The sequence below is a fragment of the Monopterus albus genome, unplaced genomic scaffold, assembly GCF_001952655.1.
Source record: "Monopterus albus unplaced genomic scaffold, M_albus_1.0 scaffold141.1, whole genome shotgun sequence".
Classification (NCBI taxonomy): Eukaryota; Metazoa; Chordata; class Actinopteri; order Synbranchiformes; family Synbranchidae; genus Monopterus; species Monopterus albus.
This window is the reverse complement of record NW_018128021.1, coordinates 657,789-683,726: the sequence shown is the minus strand read 5'-3', so window position 1 is coordinate 683,726 and position 25,938 is coordinate 657,789. Positions and strand designations below refer to the sequence as shown.

General features: G+C 38.9%; 1 protein-coding gene across 4 annotated transcripts in view; it reads left to right on the top strand.

The window, feature by feature from the left end:
* stxbp6 (syntaxin binding protein 6 (amisyn)) overlaps nt 1-25,938 on the top strand; it is a 52,771-nt gene that overhangs the window by 17,410 nt on the left and 9,423 nt on the right. For 2 of the 4 annotated variants that reach the window (XM_020614008.1, XM_020614009.1), the window contains exons 3-4: nt 19,676-19,806; nt 19,992-20,157. In XM_020614008.1, the coding sequence (XP_020469664.1) occupies nt 19,676-19,806; nt 19,992-20,157 (297 nt within the window). The other 2 variants (XM_020614007.1, XM_020614010.1) reach the window with 2 other exon arrangements.

The following is a 25,938-nucleotide window of genomic DNA, read 5'->3' as shown; positions in this document are numbered from 1 at the left end:
GCGTGTCATTCTATATATCAACTGTAGTTCAAACACTCATCATACATAGAATAAAACCAACAATGATTTGCCTCTACTCATGATTAACATCTGTCAGTCCTGAATTAGCTTTTCTGTACCATAGACCTCCACTGATGTTCAGAACCAATTAAAAAGACATTAGATAAACACACTGCCGCACTAGTGCTGAGTATCGGGTATATATATCTATATATATATCTCAGACTTCTGTTAGTGAAACGATATTTTGTTCGATAAGTTTTATAAAATCAAATCTAGCCATATTTGATTTTATGAAATTGGTATCAAACAAAGTATCGTTTAGACACCAGTATTGAAGTCAAGGTATCACTATTGGTTATTTTGGAATGATAAGCTGCCCAATGCTGCGTTAGTCTTTGTATGGGGAGTGGTAAAAATACCGTTAATATAGAAAATGACTGACCTTATCCTTTAAGATGCAATGGGAGGCAGTTGCGTAACACATTCATGGTTTCAGATATCTTTTTCGCTGGCTTACTCACACAGTGCACATGCACACAGCAGGTGGTGCATTACAGATGAAAGGCTCAGGTGCTCTGCAGGTGGAATAAGGTGTGTGTGGTGCTGTGCATACAAAAGCCTCCTACTATAGAGATGACCACAGTGTTTCATCCAGTTTATAGAGAGTTAGGTTTTTGTGTGTGTGTGTGTGTGTGTGTGTGTTTATGTTGGAAAACCCACACATGCCCAGTGATTTCGATAGCCCTTTGCTCAGTCTTTTCCCATGCCAAACCCATTCTGTCATCCTCTTCCATCAGCTTCCTCCTCTGTCCTTTACTGTCTAACTCCATCTGCCTGTATTCTGTCCATATGGCACTTTGGTTCAATGAAGACCCCAGCAATTTTGCTTCATGATGTCCTCACAAATCAGACATAGTCCTGGGAGCTGTTAAGCTATTACTGTTTTTGTTGTGTGTGTGTGTGTGTGTCTGTGTACACGCCTTTCTGTCTAACAGAAGTGTGATGACTGGTGTGGTGGAGGAATTGCATGGTTGTTAGTTTGGAAGAATCCCCTCTGTTTCCTATAACTCCTCACTGACTCTTTGGCTGTTGTTCATGCAGCTTCACTTCTGTTCCTCCCCTTCCTCTTGCTGTTTTGAACAAGAGGGTTCCAGGCTGGAGACGCTGGAGACACAGGAGAAGGGAGATGGAAATAAAACAGACAAAACAAGGGACTGGGATATTTTCTCATTGCACAAAGAGTATTTAGAGGGCATATGTGACTCTAGGGAGTTGGTTGTTGCTAGCTGTGGTTTGAAGCTGCTAATTTTGTGTACATTTGTTGCGGTGATATATTTCTATGTTAAGGTAGTCTTCAGGAACATTTTTGTAGTGTTCAGAATGTGTGAATCTTAATCATTTGAATAAAATTTATGTCAATACAGCATTACTGCACTATTACTACTAGCACAGCTGTCTTATCAATAGGACAGGTAAACACAGACTGTTTTAAAAAAAGTCTGTGATCTGACTTTGAAGTTGCATAGAGTTGTTTCCCTCCCTGGACATCCTCTCACAGCTCCAGCTGGTCCTTACAACAGCAGAACAAGGCCTAAAGACTTGGTGATTTTTCTCTCTTGTTTTGACAGAGCTGTTCAGAGCAAATAGGTTTTGTTTCTGGCCTCATGGTGGGCTCTGACCATATGCATTGGCTCACTAATAGAGTAAGAACCATGTCAACATACTGTAATTCCATGAGTACCTGGAAATAGTCATCTGTTCTCAGCTTTTTTGTGTAAACAAACCTTGAACCCCAGATCCTTCCTATGATTTGTGCAGTGTGAAATGAAGAGGAAAAAGGGAAGGAGAAGAGGAAAAAGGAGAGTTGTAATAAAAGAGCAGAGAACCCTGGCTTTACAAAAGTCAGCCAATCCATGTAATTAGCTGAAGATGTTAAACTGACAGCCTTCATGACTAAACATTTAATAAGCAACTTTTGTTATTCATTCTGACATTTCAACATTTTATTTGACTGTATTAAAACTGTCTGCAAAGATATTACAGATGGCCCATATGAAGGAAAGCATTTTTATGACCCGTGTCTGGGTTGTAAAATGAGGCTTATTTCAGCTGAAGTTCATTCATATTTCAAAATATATCACCCTTCATTTATTATTAAGAAATGTCCTGTCAGTCCATTATGATTGAAGACATTTTACAAAGCTGTGTTTTTCAGTCTATCACAGCAGTTTGGAGGTAACAACAGTTTTACTTTAGGTCAAGCTGTTGCCAAATAAATGGGAAAATGTAGCCACCTGCTGTTGGGGGGTGGGGGGGAGGAAAATTGGCCCCTGTGGTAATACTTCAGGTCAGGGCCTGTTCAATGTGACATGCCTGCCCTTTTTTTTAATCATGGAATGCCAAAATAATGTAAGAATAAGTAAAGAACATCCAGAAAGCCAGTTGCTGTCTTCTTTGCTTTTAGGCTTGGCCTGTAAAGAAGGCACTTAATACAGGAGATTATCATTAACACTCTGGAGACCTTTTCTTTAGCCTATCAGTTAAAGTCTTCAAGCCTGCTTGGATCATCTTTGCCTCACAACTACGTTTGATGTAGAGTTTGAGGGGCAAACTTTTACCATCACAACAAAAAAGTCAATGTTCTAGGCTGCCTGCTTTTAAACAGCTCTGTTCTGCCATCCTCCTGCAGAATGTTGCTTCCCATTCAGCTGACATACATCTCTCCACTTTTTGTCTTCTAATATCTGGAGAGTAGATTATTCTGCAAGCAGTGATTGGGGAAAAAATAGAACTCTTGGTTTTCTCATATGTCGCCTGTGGACTTTAGGGAATCAGACTATGAATGAAATGGAGCATCAATGAAACAATGGGCACGTTTCCTCAAATATTTGGTCTGAATGCTTCTCCAACTTGGCCACACTGGTTTTGTAACATATTGGATTATTCAACTCATGATGTCGGTGGTTTTGCTGAAATATTGAGGCCAATCCTCAAATAGAAAAGTAGTTCTCTTAAAAGCACTGGGTTGTTCAACGTTAGGCATCTGTTATAGTTGCAACACATTTGTTGTACTGGCTGCAGAAGGAACATATTTAGTTTCCCATGCTATAGCACCTCCTTCTGAAAACACTTACAAAAAGGGAGCTTTGTAATGTTCTTCCCAGCAGCCAGTGCCATCTGCCTTTCAGATGGCACTGGCTCAGAGGAGCCGAGTTGCTTAAAAGTCAATTCATATTGTGTTGACCTTAGTTCAGCAGTTGAATCTGCTCTTTGCTGGATAAAACTCAACATACAGGGGACTTATCAGTGTTTGCTGGCTGAATATTGACACTACATAATCATCCTGGCTTCATGTCTCCAGAAGAATTTATCAGGTTGGTTAACAAAACTGTAGCTATATGATTGTATTGGGCTAAAATGCTGGCAGATGGCATATTAAGTAGCTTTTATACAATTTGTCTTTCATTGTGACATTTAAATTGATGTTATTAGATTTGTAATATGTGTATTAAAGGAAATTGTTACAAGAACGTAAGACCTGTTTGGGAGCAGCCAAAAGTTTGAATTCTACAGTACTTCAACAAATAAGATTCATTAATTTTAATGGGTACTTTTTGAGTTCTGTGGTATCTCCCTTGTGTTGATTTTCAAGTGCAGCCAGTAAATCCTTTCAATGAGGAGTCCCTTTGTGGCTGCTTGCTATGAAAGAGACCATCTCAGACAAACTACTGACCAGAAGGAAACGAGGACTATCCAGTACAGTGTACAGGGAGCTGTGGACAGCAGATGAGACAGAGCTATGGGGGGAGAAAGGGAGCAAATGATCTCAAGGGTCCAAGCCTCCGATGGTCTGATTAGGTTCTTTGCTGATGCACCGTCTTTCACAATGCTTCCAGCATGATTCCATTTGTCTAATTGTTGGACTTTAATCCTCTGTTATAAAGGAAAGTGATATACTGTCAACATACTTCAGGTGAATTAAACCCCCATGAATTATGTCCACCACAATGAAAATATATTCTTTCTGATATCTCCACATTCTACAGTAGTTTCTAACTATAGAGTCTAGTTCTTGTTGTGGTTGAGAAAAACATCTCTTCTGCACCCTCCTGGCAGCGATGTGTCTTGCTTTGATTTATAATTCCTTTGCTGGTCACAAAGGCTTCTAATACCTCAAATAAAATATCTGCCTGGGCCAAAGGTGCTGATCAATTTATTTATGCCTTTTTTAAAATAAATTGTGAGATTATCCATGCATGTTTACTAGTGGTCAGTATCTCTTTTGAGAAGAAGATATAGTCGTCTCAGCTCCTTAAAGTCTTGGTCTTGTCCAGATCTCGAAAAGCTCTGATCTTGGTCTTGACTTGGTCTCTGTTTAGGTGGTCCTGACTACGACACTACCCGCAGTTTTATTTATTTATTTATTTATTTGCTTGAAACAAAAAAACATCTTTGCAAATGTCAAAAAAAAAAATTAATAACTTTTGTGGATTGAAACAATATTAAAGAGAGAAAAACACTGCAAATGCAATCCATAGTTAATTAGTGTGTCCATTGTTTAGGCTGTTGTTTGCTAATTACAGTGATCATAACATGAGGCTTACCAGGCAATAACAATTTGTTGTGAAAAGCCCTGTGCCTAAATGTTCCTGCTGCTATTACAGTCAAAAAGAGTTAATATTGCCACCAGTTTTTTCCCCACCATCATTCTCCAACAAAGTGTAAGATGGAGAAACAAAGTGGCATCCTTTTAAAACTTTCCATTGCTCAAGGAGAGGAAGTGGCTTGTTAACTGCCTGTAAGTGACTGAGGCAAGGACTGAGAATTATCGATTAGACTTTTTTGCAGAAAAGCCCCTGATGCTCTAACAGTAAATATTTGACTCTCTCACCAGCCTAGAGGTCAGAGCACAATGCAGACAGCATGTGCTAAAGCCGTGTGCATACAGTACTCCTGTACCATCTCGGTGCATGATATCTTGCAGACTTTTAGCAAAGCTGATGTCTAATGGGATAGTTTACCAGAATGTATGTACATTACTACAGCATTAACAGAATTCAAACACATACCACAACATTTCAGTTTCCTCTGTAGCTGTACAGTCCACACCTTTCCAGCCAGGATCACACCCAAAGTCTGTGCTTTTTCCTCTTTTTTGGGGGAGGGGGGGCGGGGATTTACAAGCTCATCTGCTGCCAGGACTTCCTGCCTTTACAGTCAGTCATTAAGTGTGTTGTCCACAGAGTTTGATCAGTCCTAAGGTGTGAGCTCCTTCCTAATTGTCTAGGAGTAAAATCTGCCCAAGTTGGTGGAAACAGTCGTTAAGTGTGGCCTGTCCAGTCTAAGGTTTTAGCCAGCCATCAAGTGGGTACACTGCTTTAGTCTTGTGATGTCTCCTAATTTTCAGTTTTCTTGTTTCTAAGGCTTTGTAAGATTGTTTCGGTGAGGAGTTACAATAAGGCATACCAGGATTGATGCCATCCGATGTAATGAATTCAGAGCCATATCTGATTCCATGGTTATGTGCTCACTGAGCCTGATGATTCTTATATCCTTTTTAAGCTGATAGTATTGATTTTGCAGTGAAATGTGGATGTGCTGAGCCAGTACATCTGGAGTTAACTCTGTCAGGAAGGAGAGTGGATTTATCTACAGACTCAAAACGGAGGAAAATTCTGCCTTTGAAGCAGATCTGAGTCCAGCAGCAGTCTACAAGCTGAGGTACAGAGAGTTGGATCTACAGTACCATTTTTTTAACTCATCTTTTTCTTTTTAACATGTTATTTTTCTGTATTAAAGGATAAGGCTAGGCAGCTGTAGAAAAATAAACTAGCAGTGTTCAGGCAGCATCAGGAGATGTGCATAGCTTACACAGGATGCTTGTCCAGTGTAGTGCTGTTTTGTTTGGTTTGGTTGTCAGGATATATTGGATTCCATTGCCCCCTTCCGATGTAGACCAGCTAAGCTGAAGGTGGAATTTTGGTTAAATGACTTAACTCGGGAACATAGATGAAGATGTCATAAAGCTGAATGTAAATGGAAGAAGGATAAACTGTTTCTCTTCGCCATTTCAGGGACTGCTTGTCGGACTATCATAAGGTGGTCAAATCTGCCAAATCGAACCATCTTTCTAACATTGTGGTCAGCAATCGTCACAAACCTCAGGCTTTGTTCACTACAATTAATTCTGACATTAGCCCATGTAACCTTACTTCTCATCCTGAGGCATCTGTTGAAATATGTGAGGGTTTTCTTCATTATTTTACTAACAAAATTGCTAGCATTAGGCAATTCTCCAGTATCACTTCTTTTGACCCAGCTGACCCTGTCTTCTGCCATTTTTGACCAATTTGAGACTGTTTCTTTGCCTGTGCTATCAGGAGTGGTTTTATACATGAAAACATCTCACTGTTCTCTGGATTTCCTGCCAACAAGATTATTCAGGGATGTTTTTGAGTCTATAGGTCCTAGCTTTCTGGCTCTAATTAATTTATGCTTGACTACAGGCTCATTTCCAGATGCTTTTAAAAAAGCAATTGTCGAGCCACTTCCTAAAAAGCCAAATCTAGATCCTTCAGTGTTTTCTAATTTTAGACCAGTGTCTAAATTATCTTTTATGTTGAAAGTTTTAGAGAAGAGAGATTACTTGACTATTGTAATCCATTATACCTCGGTGTTAATCAGTCGTCTTTCACTCGTCTTTAAATGGTCCAAAATGCTGCGGCTCATCTTTTAACAGGTACCAGGAAATTTGACCATATGACCCTGGTACTGGCCTCTCCTCACTGGCTTCCAGTCTGTTTTAGAATTCATTTTAAGCTATTGATTTTTGTTGTTAAGGCTGTTAATGGTTTGGCACCGCCCTACCTTGCTCAGTTGGTGAGGTGGCGCAAACCTATAAGATTGCTCAGATCCTCGAGTCAGTTTCTTTTAGAGGTTCCCAAGGCCAGATACAAACACTGGGGTGACCGTGCTTATATTGTTGCAGCTCCTAAATTATGGAATGGTTTACCTTTTAATGTTGGATCATGTACAGACTTGACAACATTTAAATCATGGGTTAAAACATTTATTCACTTTGGCTTTTAATACATAGTGTTGTCTGATACCTCCTTTTATCTGTTGATTCTGTGTAGTTCTTGTGTTTATGTTCCTGTTTTATTCCTCTATTATTCCTCTATGGATATTATTTGTTTTAGTTCTTACCTTGCACTTGTAAAGTACTTTGGTCAACCAGATGTTTTTAAAGTGCTATATAAATAAATTTTGATTTGATTTTGATTTGTTGGTGGGAGAGTATGCGTTATGAGGCCATTAGATGCGGTTCCGCTTTGATGCAGAGAGTCAGCACTGAATCTACTAAGCTTGAGTAATTGGATCTTGTTGGACACATCAGACCCACCTCTGGAAAATACAGATAGCCATGATAACACTCTTACAGACACACGCTGCTTCCCATAATATCACTCTTTGTTACAGTTATAAAAGCCAGTCTCTTGTGAGATTAGAATAAATGGATTTTTCAGACAGAGATTTTCCTCTTTGTCAGGAATAAATCTTGAGCAGTGTCAGGGTCATGTCAGACTCCAGATGATCAGTAAAACAGATTGCTTGGATTAGCCACAGTCGGACTGCTTTATTGTCATGGTAGGGGAAGCAAATTTGGCCATTTTTTCACCTCTGTGAAACATTTTACAGAAACATGTTGGGTGGTCTGAAATCACGGGTTTGACTTGATTTTTAAAATGACTGATAACTCTTGTTGAAATCCAAGTATAACTGATCTCATTTCTTTCATATGACTAAAGTTGGAGAGATCATAAATTGATTGAAAGTTTATAAATCATATAAGAGCAGAAGAGCACAGGTGCAGCTTGAATAGAATACTGCTTAGCACACATCGTGGTTTAAAAAAAAAAAAGCTTGGTTTCTAGACCCATTTTTTAATCCATAGGTTTCAGGTTAGACATTTCTATTGTTTGAATTCCAGTTTTTGCCTGTAAATGAAATTGTTTCTAAGCTCCAGTGGTGTGGGCAGGGTTTGAGAAAATGTTCTTTTATGCCATTGATGTATTTTAATATATTTTTGAAAGCTTGAAAATAAAATGTTCCAAGGAAAGCTTTCAGTAATCACGTTTAAAGTTTGAGTCATCAACTTGTAGGTTTTTTTTTTTTATTAGAAGAATCTCCTCTGCTCATAGCTAAGTGGCAGACGTTACCATTAACACGATCCGTTATGTTATGTTCTTTTTGAACAAGATGTTCTTTAATCAGGAAATGTCATGATGGTCATAAAATGAACAGTGCAACAAGACTTGCCAAAATAAAGATGAAACTGAATTTGGCCTTTTCTGATAAACTTATCAGAATTGTCAAATGGAATGAAGATAATCAAAACAAAGCTGTTTGAGTATTAAAAAATGACTCTTCTGTATTAAAGGTTTAGTATGTCATCTACTCACCAAAATAGTGCTGCAACTTTTAATTAATAAGTTAATGACATCATGCTGACATTTTGTTTTATATGCACTCATCCAGGTGACATATGCATTTAAACAACTGTAATTTTTCAGAGACCGCGAGATGAAGTTGATTTCAGCCATTACTCTTTCTCCCATGCAACCCATAAATCCAGATGTACAAATGAGGGGTAAAGAGATACAGCTGTTTCTGCCCATAAAGTTTATCTGTTCACCTGTGAAGAACTGTAATTTTTATGCTTGATGCTTTAATAATGGTTTGACCTGAGGTGCTAGGCCATGTCTCCGTCACTTACAGCCTCTTGTAGAAACCATGGAGATGTAAAGCCCTCAAGACTGTTAAGTGGTGTTGTTGACAGGAAGCCAAAGCTTTAGTCAGCAAATAATGGGACTGCAATTTTACTTTGGTTTGGTGTTTATGGTTTTAAAGCGGTAGAATATGAACTAGCAGCATGTTCAAAGAGTGCGTCGTCTGACCTTGGGTCACTATATGAATAATGTGCTCCATCAAAAAAAACATCAATGGCAAATTGCATCAGTGTTGTCTGCAATCCACAAGCCTACATCTGCAATGAATAATGCATTATTGTAAAATTATGTAAATCAGGCTGACCATTTTTAACTGTTATAGCCCAGTTTTATCGGTTATTTTAGCCATTAGTTGATTCATTCTTCTAAAAAAAAGGTGAATGAATGTAGACTTTATAAAAGAAGGCACAAACACAGTACACACAGACGCGTTGGCAACATCTGTCAATGCAGAATATGCCCATTGGAAAAATTTTCTCAAACACTTATTCAGTGGAAATAGTAAGGTCACAGGCAGACCACTTTATGGCTTTTATAAAGAGTTTAGCAACTGTGACAAACAAAAGCTCTCCCTACTAATCATAACTTAATAAACATGAACAGACAACACTTAACTGTGGTTTTGCCTTTTCTGGCGGTTCTGGCCTGTTTTCTCTTCAGGTTATTGGGCATAGTGCTAGTGCCGCTCTGGTGTCCCGTTGAAACTTTGCACAGTGTACTTATCACCTTTGTTTTCTGATAATTTGAAGTAGCCCAATACTTTTAAGGTTTGGATCTTTGGAAACTTTTAACACTGAACCTTTTTTGCAAATGAGTTGGACACGCTGAATTCTGCAGCAGTTAGCAGTGTAGCGTTGAATAGAGCCAAAACATAAGTGCTCATCAGTTATGTAGTGATGTTAAAGAAAAACATTTGTTTTAAAGCTGCAGTGACTAACTTCTACCTCTTCTACCTTTTGACTGTTAAGGGTGAAGTGAGAGTCAAAACAAACTTGAGCAGTATTCCCTCCTCTTCTCCCTCCGCTCATCTTTGACCCTCCTGCCCTGTCTCTGAAACTACATCATACTGTATGTGGTCATGACAGCCGGCATCAGTGGTGGCAGTCGCATGGAGAAATTATCATCAAATAGATTTTAAAAAGGTTTGATGTTTTAATGGCCTTATTTCTTTTGAATCTATCAATTTCTGACATCTTTTGCTGTCTTGTAGAAGCTTGGAAAAAAATGAATACAGCTCTGGCAGGCAACAATTAACATGAACCATTTTATGATCTTTTTGATGTTAATTTTTCCATGCAAATGAACGATAACGTTGTCACCACTTTATTGATGGCGCGCATTATGTCGTCTCCACCTTTCACCCAAAAAGCACCACAGTCTTAGTTCCATTGAGCGGATCTGGCTCTCAGATGTGATTGCCTACCAAGGCCTGATGCCCCCATCTTTGGCACCAAAAGCATCATTTAATTTGTTTATTGAGCTTTCATATGAATGCTCTCCTGTTCTTTTTCACATTTGATTGTATATTATTGTCTGTGATGTGTCCTTATCTTTAAACACGGCCACATATACCGGGCCCCATTTATTCACTTACACGTGAAACAGTCTGGATTGCAACGCCACAGTCACACACACTGCTGCTTTTATTTTGGGTTATTTCCTCTTTTAAATAAAACATGGATACATTTACTGAGTCAAATGTGATGTCAAAGACTGTACAATGCTCCTGCTCTGCAACTCCTACATGTTTCTTGCCTATGCATTTATTGCCCTGCTCCCTCCTCTGTCTCAGGTGATTTGCCATAATAGATCAAACAAGAACTACACAAAATAAATCTGCCACTTCATAAGAAATACTTAAATTCCCTCAGTACAGGAAACCATTAAATATGACAAATACAAAATGGCTCTAACACTACATTCCATGGTGTTTTTTTTATGAAGACTGTTTTGCAATATATCACCCTAAAACCATGTGGAGACAATAAGGTGCGACCAAAACAGTAAAACTGTGGAGAATTGGGGCAGAATTTATGCCCAAAAGAGCCAGGGATCACAGGGCTGAGGGAAAACAGATATGGAAAATGGTGTGTATGTGCTGGCTGACCAGGGTCTGACCCCCTCCCCCTCAAGGACCTCAGTCATTACACTACAACTCTACAAAAGAGAATGGGTGCCATAATTTTTCAATGCTGCATCAAAAGAACCTCTTTGGAACATTTTCAGAACTGCAGCCTGGAACAGAATGCATCATTGTCCTGCTTGCACACAAATATGCCTCATTATTTCTCCCAGGTGTGCCCAACCCATACATTCTGTCTGACATGAATCTTTTTTTGTTTGTCGCTCTCATTGCTGCTGAACTTTTAGTTTAGTTACCGTTTTGTGTTGTTGTTTGTTGTTATTGTGTAATTGTTTGTAGAAGCGGCATTAAATATGTAGCGTATACGTCAGCATTCTTTATTTTGTAGTTTTTCTTTGGATCACATCTGAGTTACTAACTCATATAAGTTCTTAGTCTTATTTACTGTAGTTAGGATTTTTTGATGAGGAAATAATTCTTGATAGGCCACCCAGAGGAATTTTGTGAGAGCTTTATTAACACCAGACTTAGTAACTTGGGTGTTTTGTAATAATTCTGATTATTTCTCAAATTCATAATGAAGTTGGTCCTATATTACCCTTGTTAGTTGTGGAAATTCTTATAACATTTAAAATGCTGTATAGTTCTGCAATACAGTCTTTGTGGGGTGTTATAGCTCTTATGCAACAAATCATCAGTGAAGGACATGCCGACTTGACAACCCCAGTGACTCGCCCACCCTGAAGGCTCAAGTGAATAAAAGAAAAATATAGCCTCCTGTCTTGCAACTTGATATTTTCTACACTTTCCCTTTTCATTGTAGCTCATTATTGTCTGAAACCCAAAGGGATACAAGAGATAAGAGTAGAATATATTTTGTGCATTGATTAATACTCAACATTTCACTAATTTTGTCTAGTTTTGATGAAGTTTTTTTTTTTTTTTTTTTTTTTTTTTGTATTCCCATCCAGTCTCTGCTGGTGCTTATGGTGCAGCATTCACCCTACCCTAGTGTGCCTGTGAGTGGCATGCATGATAATTGTGGTAATGAAGGTCACCCAGAGGAGCAGCTGGAGTCCATCCTTGTATCTACAGCGCTCCCTGTAGGGAAGTTGTTGCCTGGAGTGGATCTCACCAGGGCACCGACAAACACCATATGTTCTCTACCCAATATCTCACACCTTTCTCCAGGCTGTTGAGAAATTCGATTGCAAAGCCCAAAGCAATGTAAGATATGAGATAGTATTATGTCTGCTGTCCAGCCTAGGATCTAGTGAGACAGAACTATTTGCACTAAATGAAATCAAGTATGGTTGAAGGACTCAATAAATAAACTCATATTAAAACAACACAGAGGTACTGTATATGGCTAATGTTAGCAGTTGTTATCCAGCAAACGGAGTAACTTGATGGAGTTATGCTTCTGACCACCTGATAAATGTTACACTAAGTTAATACCACTGCATTGTAACTAGGGTCGCAGTGGTATGCTGGTTTTACGGTATACCGTGGTATAAAAATTTCAAAGATGAACACCTTCGAGAACACCATCTCTCCATACAGGACAAAGTATGCGTCCCGTTTAATCCCATACAATATAATAAAATACATAACCAAATGCACTGCTGCCAGCATATAAATATCTGTAATGGCAAAATGGGCTGGTACTGTATGATGTAATCAGAAGAGGATAGAAATTCTGCATAAAACACAGGGTTAGTGGTGTAGTTGTACTGATAATCTACTTCAGTAATGACTTAATCTTCTAACTGCAGGGAGTGTACTGCATCTGTACATCTTTTATGTTTTGAAAAATGTTGCACTTGACAGAATTACTGTTCTAGTAAAATTATTAAAGACAGTGTCTTCTACATGTTAGTCTTCGTTGTGGGTGTTCAGGCCAACAGCAGGCAAGTCAAGCAGCTAGACTTTTAGCATTAAATGTTAGGATATGAACTGGCACTTTGGCATCTCAGTCTCTCCAGGCAGCTGTATGGCTAAACAGGCCTGGTGACAGCAGACTGCAAAAAACTTGTCTGCCATAGAGACTTCCTTTGCCGAGCTCTGGTATTTCACATTAAGGGCATGGCTGAGCACCCCTGCAGGCTCTGTTGACTGCTGTGCCGACGCACACTGTGTTCTAGTCGGAGGCCAAGCGTACACATGTTCACACACTGCGGAAAATGTGCATCTGTTTGGCATTTATGCATAAATGCAAGATAATGTCAGAGCATCTGAGGGTATTTTTGAAATATTCCCTGTCACTTTAGATAGAAATACCAAATTTCACTTGCTAGTCTTATAAAATGAACTGAAGGCAAAAATAATGGTTCTTTTTTGCACTTGTTCTGGACACTATACTAAAGAAGGAAAAAGGGAAACAATCTGCAGCTGTTTTCCTGTTGAAAACATTCATGGAAAGACCAGATGGAAACCCATTCACTGAGGGGAAAAATGAAAGTGTTCCTGTATATACAGTGGGTACGGAAAGTATTCAGACCCCCTTAAATTTTTCAGTCTTTGTTATATTGCCGCCATATGCTAAAATCATTTAAGTTCATTTTTTTTCCTCATTAATGTACACACAGCACCCCATATTGACAGAAAAACACAGAATATTTGACATTTTTGCAGATTTATTAAAAAAGAAAAACTGAAATATCACATGGTCATAAGTATTCAGACCCTTTGCTGTGACACTCATATATTTAACTGAGACTCAAATGAAGGTGTAGAACCATCTCAGGGATGATCAGAAGAAATGGACAGCACCTAAGTTAAATATATGAGTGTCACAGCAAAGGGTCTGAATACTTATGACCATGTGATATTTCAGTTTTTCTTTTTTAATAAATCTGCAAAAATGTCAAATATTCTGTGTTTTTCTGTCAATATGGGGTGCTGTGTGTACATTAATGAGGAAAAAAAATGAACTTAAATGATTTTAGCATATGGCTGCAATATAACAAAGAGTGAAAAATTTAAGGGGGTCTGAATACTTTCCGTACCCACTGTAAGTGAGCCATCCTGGCAGAGTGGTAATCTGTTGCCTTTATAACCTTGCCTTTCGGTAACAGTTTTTTGTTTTTGGTGTGTGTGTTTTGTGACAGGCGCTCAAGGGACATATTGACATTCTATTCTCACTCAGTGCTCTGGAGTGCAGAGTAAAACACTGATTACCTTGTAACTCCTTTTGATCCATCAGAGATGGGCTTAACACAGGAAAACTCTGACTTTTTGGGAGATATGCGTGTTTGTTCTAAAGCCTTTGTCAGATACTTTAGATTGATATTGGCTGAATTTCTGTGCATGCCATGCAGATTTTGGGTCCAAGGTGTCTTCAGCACAGCTAAACTCAAGCACTGTGAGCAGGAGTAAATGGATCATTTGCAACAAATCCAAATAGTTTTAATTAGAAAACTAGGGTAAGAGTTAAGGTATGATTAGACTGGAAGACTGGCAGGAGAGAAATTTTCCGGCATGACACTGATCTCCCACACATTGCAAAAATCACAGGTTTTTAAAGTAGTAGCAAATTAAATCTGACACCTTGTCAAGTAAGTCCCCTGAATTGAATCCAGTACAGTACATTTAGGGTGTTTGGAGGCAGAAGCAACTGAAGGTAAATGACAGATCATTTCTTTACAGATTCATGCAAGACTGGTATCATCTATGCCCAGGAGGACCAAATGATGAATCCACCCAAGTGTCTTTATTTAGATTAATAGTTTGATCTGTACAGTGGTATCTATGACTCAAGCCTTGGACTGCATCTATTCTTTAGAAATGTCTGCTGTGACAGTGAACATAAGCTCCATGAGACGGGCCTAGCCTACTACAGAGCCAACGTCTCAAAGAATCTTTAATATGTTACTGAACGAAGATGTTCACAGTGTACAGTTGTATATGTTTTTGTTGCCAGATCATCCTCTCTTTGTTCTTTTCCATGACCCCTTTTTAAATGTATTGTTATTTATCCTCCTCTCCCACTCCAATACTTTGACCAATACTTCTTGTTCCTGAGAACAAGACTAATGGATTTAAAATGGGAGCAAAGCCAAAAGGAGATGGTCATTCTGATGCCATAGAACATTTCTAAGTGAATTTTGAGCCCATCATGTTTGGAATAATCTTTCACTATTCACGGCTTCTTTTATCCAAGGCTTTTCTTGTTTTAATCTTATGAGTAGTAGGCAGTATATGAAAGCTGAAAGAGCAAAGTGCCCTGCAGTGTAGTATTATAGTGCAATCAAAACATAGTTCTTCTGCTGTTGTAGTTCCAAAAATATCTTCCTATGAATTTACTCATTACAGCCTTGAAAGTGAATCGTCTTTGTTTTCTTAAGACTTTCTTAAACTCTCCGGTATGTGCTCATGGATGTTTGGACAGAACTGTGCGATATTAATCTGGCCCTACCCTTCAATATTACATGCAGACAACACTTCAGTAAACCCTGTCTAAAAGAGAACAGATGGGCCAGGAAATGAGATCTGGAAACGGGCCTGAAATGGCTGAGTGCTTTGATTTATGATTTTATTTCACTTATTTGGGCTTGAGGTAGAATTCACTGGCATGACTCACCAGTATTCAGTCCCACTCCAGCAAACATTTCAGTAATAGCTGTGAACAATAAAATTAATTGGGATAATGAATAAATTCATTCAATAGTAGACTAACCGATTTAAATTCCAAGATTGCTAACATCATCGTTCCCAAATGCCAGACCACCCAGTTAAGGGATAAATACTCCTGGATCTCTAAGTGACCATGTATGATGGAGAATTGTTAGGAGGATAAAATTACAGGCAGTTGGGTTTAGTTTAAAAGGAAAAATAGCAATAACTGGGTTGTTTTGAGATATTTTCTAAAGAAATGTCTCGGGAGGAATGTGTTAAATCGGGGAGTGTACGCTTCCGAGATGAACATCATTTTTCACGTTATCTGAATTAACCATCTGTTTGGGTTTTCAAACCGGTTATTACAAAAAATGTCTGACAGATACTATGTGACCCAGGTTTGACACAGAGGTTGTTTTTAGTTGGAAGATTTCTGCTTCTGGCGCATTAGTTTAGCTTGTAAGTGCCCTTGTTTTGACTGTTTCAGATTCTGGTGCATGCTGTTGTGTGATGGTGCCCACAATAGGTTGTTAGGTCTTCATGTATTAATGTACAGCAGAGTTTTGGCACATCCAACGTGGAGGTTGAAACTGTCGAGTCGACTTGCTCTCTGATATCAACAGCATGTTTGCACTCCATCACAATCTGTCCACAGACCATCTCATCACTTCGTAACCAGTGTGTTGCTGAGACACATTGTTACAGTTCAGTTACATCCATTAGCAGTGGTGCCTGACTGTAGTTTTTTTTTTTTAGGGGTTCATGGAATGAAGATGGACATTTAGAAGTAATGTGAACTTCATGAAACTAAAACTGATTTAAATAATTTTTTTTTGTCAGACAAGTTTTATTTAATACAACTGCTTTATTACAGCTTAAAGATTTTATAGTTTTATAACTGTGCACTGCTCCTTTGTTACTGTATTGCTGTGTTAGGTTAACGGTGTCTGTGCCTATTATGTAGCTATTATTCACCATGGTCCATGCACTCCCTTTTACTATTGGTGCATTGCCACTGCACGGGCACCATCCTGGCTGAGGAGGCCTTGTACACAGCAGTCACTGTGTTTTCAAAACCATGAATAGACTATAGAGACTTTTGTTCTGGGGTGTTGTTGCTAGTCTTGCCAGTGCTGCGGTTCATTCCAGTGACAGCTTCTTTGGGAAGATAACAGTGTGTTCCAGCTCAAGCAGAGTGGGGGCAGCTTTAAAATAGACCTGTAATCATAGACCCAGATGGAGAAAAGTGTTAGACATGCCCTCAGACTACAGCTGATAGAACAAACCGGAAAATTGAACCTGCAAGGCAAACTGTGGATATTTACCTTGCAAGATTGTGTCCTTGCTACCAAGATACTTAACCTTTTCTCAAACCATAAATATATCAGGATATGAGGTTGCTGTTGTTGTTTTCTCATGAGATAGGATCATTAGGTATACAGAACTGTTTGTTATATCTATGCATCTTTTGTTCAAGTTTTGCAAAAGCCTCAGCATATGCATTGCATATAGCCTTTGACAAATAGCTTGCCCTAATTGAGATTTGCTCCTAAACTTACTGGATCATGATTAGTCTTTTGTTTTGAAATCATTTTAAAAGACCCAGCAGAAGATGACCTTCAAATGTCAAATGTTAAATACTGACATACATATGTACTTTGTTTAAATTTGTGATTATGACTCATGTGGCCTTATTTGTTGAATTTGTTCATGATCCTCTGAGAACATTCCTGTTTTATGAACAGAGGAGACCCTTTTCCAAGCCAAACAAATTACAGTACAACAGTTCTTATGGCCCAGCACTTGGTATCTCCTACTGGCTTAATGAGTTCCCAGTGGCCCGTTCATTGTGATCCAGCCTTGAGGTAAAATTGCATACGAACTGTCCTAGTTTGCTATGAACCTGGCCAGGTGCTGGGCCCTGCTTCTCAGATGTCTTTTGTGCCATGCAAATGGGACTGCCATGGCAACCGTGTCTGCCTAATGTCAGAGCATAGAGCCAATTGACTGCTGAGTGAAGGGGTCTGATTTTTCAAGAGCTCCTTAGCACACCTGGTTGAGATGGAGGCTGTGAAATACTGAAGTAGGACAAATGGGAGTCAAATGATTAAAAACATACTTCCACCTTTTAAGCTTGATGATCAGGCTATCCCGAAACTCTAATCAGAAATTGTAAAACATATGAAGATCTGTTTAGCAACATGATCACAGATTGCCAGTACAGAGTTTGGTAAAGTTTTCATATTTGCTAGTGCAATCAGCTAATTTTTTGCTGCTGCATAAAAATTATTTTTCTAGTAGCATTAAAAATATGTTGTGTGGTAACACATTTTTTGATCAGTGTGTGAATCTTTATACAGCCAGTTATTCCAAGGGGAACGCAGTGCCTCCCTGCCTGTACAGTCCCACATTATCTTCTATATCTGATGTAATGTTTTTGTTATTCCATGGTTCTGGATGTTCATATTTCCACTTGAAACTCACAGAATCTTTGTGCTTATCATCGTGCTGGCTTGTGAAAGGAGATTTTTGATAAGCATCACATAAAGATTAACTTTCTCTCCTCTATATAATCCAACTTAATGTTATGCCAGTGCAGAGGTCTTCACATTCTTAGTTTTCATGGTGTTATTGGCAAACTCAAATATTTTCATGCAGTCCATAGTTTCGTACTCGGTATTTGTTGCAAAGGATCCTATTTATTTTTCTAATGCTTCCTTTAATGTTTTTATTAAATGCTTAGTCTGAATATTTGACAACTTACACAGCTGAAAGCCTGATTGATGTCATTACTGCTTTTGCTTAAAATCCTTCTGGGACTCACATTTCTCTCTCAAAAATCACAGCCCTGATCATATTTCCTTGAGGGAAAACCAATCCTGAGAATATTAGTCTGCAGTACGAGTTTCCCTTTAGGCTGCAGCACTTGCACAAAACCATAGCCAAACACAACAAGGGACTGATCCACTGGAGGAAGTGAGACCATGCCACCATCAGAGCATGAGAAGGGAGTAGTGCAGGAACCCCAGTATGGCCTTCCTTTGATAGCAGGCCCACATGGAAACAATGGCTTTGACAACCTCTCACTGCGGTTTTCCCTTGTTACTAGGTTTAGTATAGGTGAGTGATGTGTATTCTTATAAAGTTTATTATGTTTAACATTGTGTTCGGAGTCTGATTGTGACTACTGTGTTTGCTTTGTAAATGTGAAGCAAACAAGGGAAGTGTGTCACACTGTGGCTTCATGTTTGAGCCGCTTCAGTTCTTGTATAGGAACAGGTAATGTGACCTCATCACCTAAAAGAAAACCTTTCACTGACACCTGATATCAAGCACTGATAAAATGAGGGATAGTGTCAACATGGCTAATAATGTACAACTAATTTCTTACTCCTTTCAATGATTTTGTCATCAGTTGTGTAATCTCTGGTTATCTGTCATTATTATGCTTGAGAATGACTTTCCCAAAGTATTTTTTTTTTTCAACTTCGGGTTTCATTTCAGTGGCAGAGCTTGAGTAATTGTTTAATATGCAGGGGGGCAATTCAGACAAAGTGGGAGTCAAGAGCTGAATCTGAAATTGATTTGAGAGGCTCGGAGGTGTCTGGCAGTTTAATTAAGACCTTGGTGTTAATCTGATAGTTTAGCCTTGAGACTATTGGTCTCTTTCACAGATTCACTGGATTTCAGTGATCAGGTTTCTGCCTCTGTGTGATGTAATAGTCAAACAGCATTATCATATTGTTAATGAAGATGAAGTAAATATTCCTCCCACTGTGAGCAATGAATCATTTTATGCATTTCTCATATTTTAAGTAGTTTCTCCACTGTTAGGCAACTGTTAAAGCTTGAGTCAGTGTGATTGATTTTGGAAGTAGTTGCGCTACAAAACTTGATATGGTAGTGAATATGCAATTGCTGTAATGAGTCAGTCAAAGCCTACAGCACTCCTGACACACCCTCTTGGGGTTTGCACTAATCCATAATTATGATTTTTTTTTTTTTCCATCTGTTGTACAGTATGCTACAGGTGCAAGACAACAGAGCCAATACATGAGCGCTATTGTAGCCTATTTAGTGTGTTTTCACTATGTTACATGACCTGAGTCACAGTGCATTTAGAGATGAGCCAACATACCGTGTTGCTCCAGTCTTATCTGTTGTGTTGTTTTTGTCTCCACAGTGACAAATAAGAAACCATCCTATGTATCCATCACAAAAGTGAAGCAGTTCCAAGGATCTTCATCCTTTATAAAAAGGTCACAGTGGACAATTGACCAGCTACGGCAGGTCAACGGCATTGACGCCAACAAAGTATGGAATTTTTTGATCCCTGTTAATTAGTGCTAATTATTTATATAGCCTTTTGGGACTTTAGGGTTAACCTGTGTACTGCTGATACAAAATAACTAGTAGTTATGTTGATGTTGCATCATTTTTCCCCTCCATTACACATTCTCACCCCTCATGTTTCCGTCTCACTGTTGGTTTTTTCGAAGGATTGTCCGGAGTTTGACCTGATATTTGACAATGCTTTTGACCAGTGGGTTGCCGGTTTAGCAGGAGAGAAGTGCACCTTCATCCAGGTTCTCCACCATACCTGCCAGCGCTACAGCTCAGCACGGAAACCAGAGTTTGTCAACTGTCAGTCTAAACTGCTCGGGGGTAAGAGTTAAAAAACAAAAAACAAAAAAAACCCTCTGCCCAACTGTCTTTCGTTAGTTGTTCTGTCCAGAACGCAGTGGCTCTGCAAGGGCACCCTCACTGCTGTCATGTTGTGCTGTAAGCCAGTCTAAATCTGATGTGTGATGATAACCAGCATATGTTGTGTATGAAAATGCAAATGCATGCTTATTCCCCATACACAGCATCTGTTGAGCACTCTGCTGAAATGATGACGTCTAACAAAATGCATCAGCTGTGACTCGAAGCACAGATCAGCTGGTTTTACAGCACATGGAAATGCTCAATACAACACTAAATAATAATTTCCCTAATTTGTGTGATGTTGATACATTTCATTGTGTGCCTTAAGTGTGAAAGTCATTTTAATTGGTTTCAGTCCATCAAAATAACATTAAACATCACAGTAATAGTCAGTCTCCTAATTATTGTTTGACACGGATATTAAAGCTGAGGCTGTTGGAAAAACAGCCAAGTGAAAGCTAACCCCCCCCTCCCCCCATAATAACATTCACTTCATGCCTAACTAAACAATGAAGACAGTCTGATTAAACAGGTTGAAGTTCAACCAATCCCAGTGTTTTAGACTTGACAAATGCAATTACATATATTTAACTGGTCATTTCATGGCTGTGACTGGTTAATTTGTTATTTGGGGAATGGCGAGTTTGGTGTAGGTGAATGGTTTGTTCTATAGTGAAACCCAGCAGAGAATGCAGCATCCTTCTTGACCAACCCTAATCTTTGGGAAACATTCAACCTGTTGTATTATTCTGGAAATTATTTATGGAAACACATCCCTGACCTGCTTCTTGCAGGGTGTCCCGAGCCCCACAAACAGGAGTCAGTTACCACAAACAGATATTTTTGAAAGCAAGAACATTTATTTACTTTGCTGGATTTCAAACTTATACCTGTTGCGCTACAGATGAAAGCTTTCCTTTGACCAAGTTGAGGAATGAATGACAGCCTAGAGTCTCCTGTAATTGTGAATATGCACTTTGTGAACACTTTTACAGTGCAAAAAAGTTTTTGGGAATTTATTGGTGCAACTGAAGCACTGGAAAGTATTAGTCTTGCATAGTACAATTGCAGAGTTAAGACTACATGAGGAATGTGTATAAAGACACTATAATTACTCTCAAATTTCTTTTCTTTTTTGATTTTAAACCCAACATTAATGATGACGAAGCTGCACATTCTATTGCATTGACTTGACCTGCCTCCTACTCTGAAAACCTTATTTTTAACTCACTTAAACTTAGCCCTGGTGCAGGCTTTTGACTTGGAATGTGCAGGTGGGAAAGAAACTGTGGTCCTGGAGAGCAATGAACTTGGAGGTTTTTAGAGTAGGATGGATTATGAAGTACAGATGTTGCATATCAACTCCATGACTAAAGCAAATTGATTAGTCCCTGTAGCATTGTTTCAAGTCGTCCGTGATTATAAGATGCACAGCACTGCCCTTGATATAATTGCTTGTAATATGAATGAATATACCCCCCCAAAAAAACTACAAAACCTACTTAAAATACACTGTTAAGAGCGTTTTTTTTTGGATTCAGATATTGAGGCAGCTATTGGCACCATACTGTAAGCCCATCTGGCCAATGATCTGTTAATCAACTCCTGGCTGTCCATGTGTAGGCAAAGCTACGTGTTATAAATGGGAAAGCTGACAGTTCACCACGCACATTGTGACAGGAGGAACTGAGAGGATGCAAGTCTGCTGCCAACTCTGTCCACTTCAGTTTAAGTCTCACACCAGTGCAAAACAAAAATCGTGACGCTGCTCAGGTGTGGGACCCTAACTGTGGGGGAGACTATCTGCAGAAATTCATGTGATGGCAGACCCTGGAAAGATAGAAATTAAAATCACATAAATATAGTCATACGTGTCGAAGATCAGGAAAATATGTTGATATAATAAATATATTAATCTTGCACAGTTTTCCTATGCTCCATCCATTCTTGAGTTGAAAATGACAATATACTGTAGATGATAACAAGCTTGTGCACACAGTGCATCTATGTAGAAGTACTGTTAACATTTAATCATCATTTAACATTTAAGCATCACCCTGAATCTCAAAATGGTAAAATGTCATAGAACAACAAAGCCCTGTTACACTAATTTGTTATAGTGATACAAAACCATTTAAAGAAAACTTAGCATTGAAATCAAATTCAGGAGTGAGATTTTTTTTTATATCAATGACTTTTTTCACCATCTTCTGATTTCTTAATGCATTCTGTTAAAAAAAAAAAAAGTTTCTGAGAGAAACGCCAAGTGAACAGATACACCTGAGTTTTAGGTTCTGTCTGCGCTGCATGGGGTGCATAGGTGTGTTTTTGATCCTTGATGAGGCATGTAATTGTTCTAGAAATAAAAGCAGCTAATTCACTAATTGCCTTGTTATCAGGGCGTACTTGGCCTGCTGCCCACATTGTTGTACCCTGTTCTATCCCAATTCCCACGTGAGCCTCTACATTTCACTGGCATACTGTAGGACTGTGAGCCAAGTGAATGTTTTTAAGCCCTCGCGATTAGGCAAACGCGTTTTCTTCTAGGTGACACTGGGTGCTCTGTGTTAAGGTTAAGACTCCTCCAGTCAGGTGTGAAGAAGGAGCTTGCATAAATATAGTCTGGGTTTGAAAACCTTTTTACTAATGTGTCATACCAGTTTCAGTTCCTTCACATAAATAACCATGTTTACAGTATTCATTCTGCAACCGACATTGTATACAAACGGATAATAAACAGTAACAAGTTTCACAGTTGCATGATATTTTTAAAGAACGGAGCCCTTTGTTTTTATGTGTGTTTTAACACTTGGATAAAATTGTAATCTCTCTTGACTGATTTCACAACTATATAATGTTTTGAACATCAAAGCTGACTATGACTTTCAATATTTTCTCATCACAGAAGACCAAGCTGTAAATTCAGTCATTTTCCGTTGCAAGGCCTTTTTTAACAGAATGAGGAAAGAATTTGTTGAACACCAAGGTCATCTACTAAGGCGAGGTAAGCCAATGCTATATAAAACTGAACTAAAATAAGAAAGTTATATCCCATACTAAAAGTCCCTCAAGAAAGCAAAGTGACATACAAAGTTTCTTGGACTAAATTAAGCCCTTACTAACAATTTCCTGTAGTAGTCAGGGGTGATAAGAGAAACATCTAGAAATCTGACATTTATTTACAGTATTAGCAAAAGGAAGAAAATAGTTTAATAAAAGCCTTATAACTCAGTGTACATGCCTTATTGGAAATCAGATTGTAGTCTGAAATAGGTTATACATTACAGGTTACCATTTATACACAGAGCTGTTTTCCCCTATGCTCCCAGTCAGCACAAAGTCAGATTTCCCTGGTATGTGTTGTTACTATCAGGGTTGAGTATATACTGAAAGGGATTTTGTTTATATCCAAAGGTTATGTGAGTTGGTTCACTGTCAGACTGTGTGTACTAATACTGTGCAGAGGTAAACTGAAGTTCCTTTCCCCAGTGGTTTCCTTAGTGTTCTGCACATCTATATAGCATTTCACCAATTCACATTAAAGCTTAGTAAATACTCTAATAATGGAAATTACACCTTTAATGCATTGTTTGATGCTGACATTTACAGTGGTGTGAAAAAGTGTTTGCCCCCTTACTGATTTCTTATCTTTTTGCATGTTTGTCACACTGTAATGTTTCAGATCGTCAAACAAATTTATATATTAGTCAAAGATAACACAAGTAAACACATCATGCAGTTTTTAAATGAAGGTTTTTATTATTAAGGGAAAACAAAATCCAAAACTATATAGCCCTGTGTGAACAAGTGTTTGCCCCCTAAACCTAATAACTGGTTGGTGCCACCCTTAGCAGCAACAACTAAATCAAGCGTTTTCGATAACTTGCCATGAGTCTTTTACAGCGCTGTGGAGGAATTTTGGCCCACTCATCTTTGCAGAATTGTTGTAAGTCAGCCACATTGGAGGGTTTTCGGGCATGAACTGCCTTTTTAAGGTCATGCCACAGCATCTCAATTGGATTCAGGTCAGGACTTTGACTAGGCCACTCCAAAGTCTTCATTTTGTTTTTCTTCAGCCATTCAGAAGTGGACTTGCTGGTGTGCTTTGGATCATTGTCCTGCTGCAGAACCCAAGTTCGCTTCAGCTTGAGGTCACAAACGGATGGCCGGACATTCTCCTTCAGGATATTTTGGTACACAGCAGAATTCATGGTTCCATTTATCACAGCAAGTCTTCCAGGGCCTGAAGCAGCAAAACAGCCCCAGACCATCACACTACCACCACCATATTTTACTGTTGGTATGATGTTCTTTTTCTGAAATGCGGTGTTACTTTTACGCCACACATAATGGGACACACACCTTCCAAAAAGTTCAACTTTTGTCTCGTCTGTCCACAGAGTATTATCCCAAAAGTCTTGGGGATCATCAAGATGTTTTCTGGCAAAACTGAGACGAGCCTTTATGTTCTTTTTGCTCAGCAGTGGTTTTCGTCTTGGAACTCTGCCATGCAAACCATTTTTGCCCAGTCTCTTTCTTATGGTGGAGTCATGAACACTCACCTTAACTGAGGCAAGTGAGGCCTGCAGTTCTTTGGATGTTGTTGTGGGGTCTTTTGTGACCTCTTGGATGAGTTGTCGCTGCGCTCTTGGGGTAATTTTGGTCGGCCGGCCACTCCTGGGAAGGTTCTCCACTGTTCCATGTTTTCGCCATTTGTGGATAATGGCTCTCACTGTGGTTCGCTGCAGTCCCAAAGCTTTAGAAATGGCTTTATAACCTTTTCCGGACTGATAGAGCTCCATTATTGTCTTTCTCATTTGTTTTTGAATTTCTTTGGATCTCGGCATGATGTCTAGCTTTTGATGATCTTTTGGTCTACTTCACTTTGTCAGGCAGGTCCTATTTAAGTGATTTCTTGATTGCGAACAGGTGTGGCAGTAATCAGGCCTGGGTGTGGCTAGAGAAATTGAACTCAGGTGCAATAAACCAGTGTTTTGACAGGGGGGCAAACACTTGTTCACACAGGGCTATATAGTTTTGGATTTTGTTTTCCCTTAATAATAAAAACCTTCATTTAAAAACTGCATGATGTGTTTACTTGTGTTATCTTTGACTAATATATAAATTTGTTTGACGATCTGAAACATTACAGTGTGACAAACATGCAAAAAGATAAGAAATCAGTAAGGGGGCAAACACTTTTTCACACCACTGCATCTGCTGATTAAAGCCACTGAGGGTAGGTTCATGAATAGCTAGTAGCTATTTTTCTGTCCGTGTTGGCACTGTTCTGTGGTACCGTATATTTAGGACAGAATGTTTCTTGTTTCTCCCAATTAGGGTCCTTATTACCTTGCTAAAGCACTTTTAACCAGCATAACGGTGACTAAACTAAAGGCCAACTCAGCAAGCAAGGTCAAACCATTCCCTGTATGAAAAAATGTCAGGGAGCTTAAATAAGGGGCTGAAAGAGTTGTTAAGGTGTTACACACTTAAATGTAGTTTGTGCAAAAGGGGCCAAGGAGGTAATAAAGACTAATGACTAGGATTACTTGTCATAAACCTTGGATTACATAAACAAATTTAGGATTAGACATTTTATCCAAACAAGTTTACATAGGCTGGAATGAAGACTGCAACTGCAGATGCTAAACAAATTGAGGTCTTGGATGGCGGTGGTGGAAGGGACGGGGAGGAGCAATGCTGTGATGTCTGAAAGACAGTGATATAATGATAGTA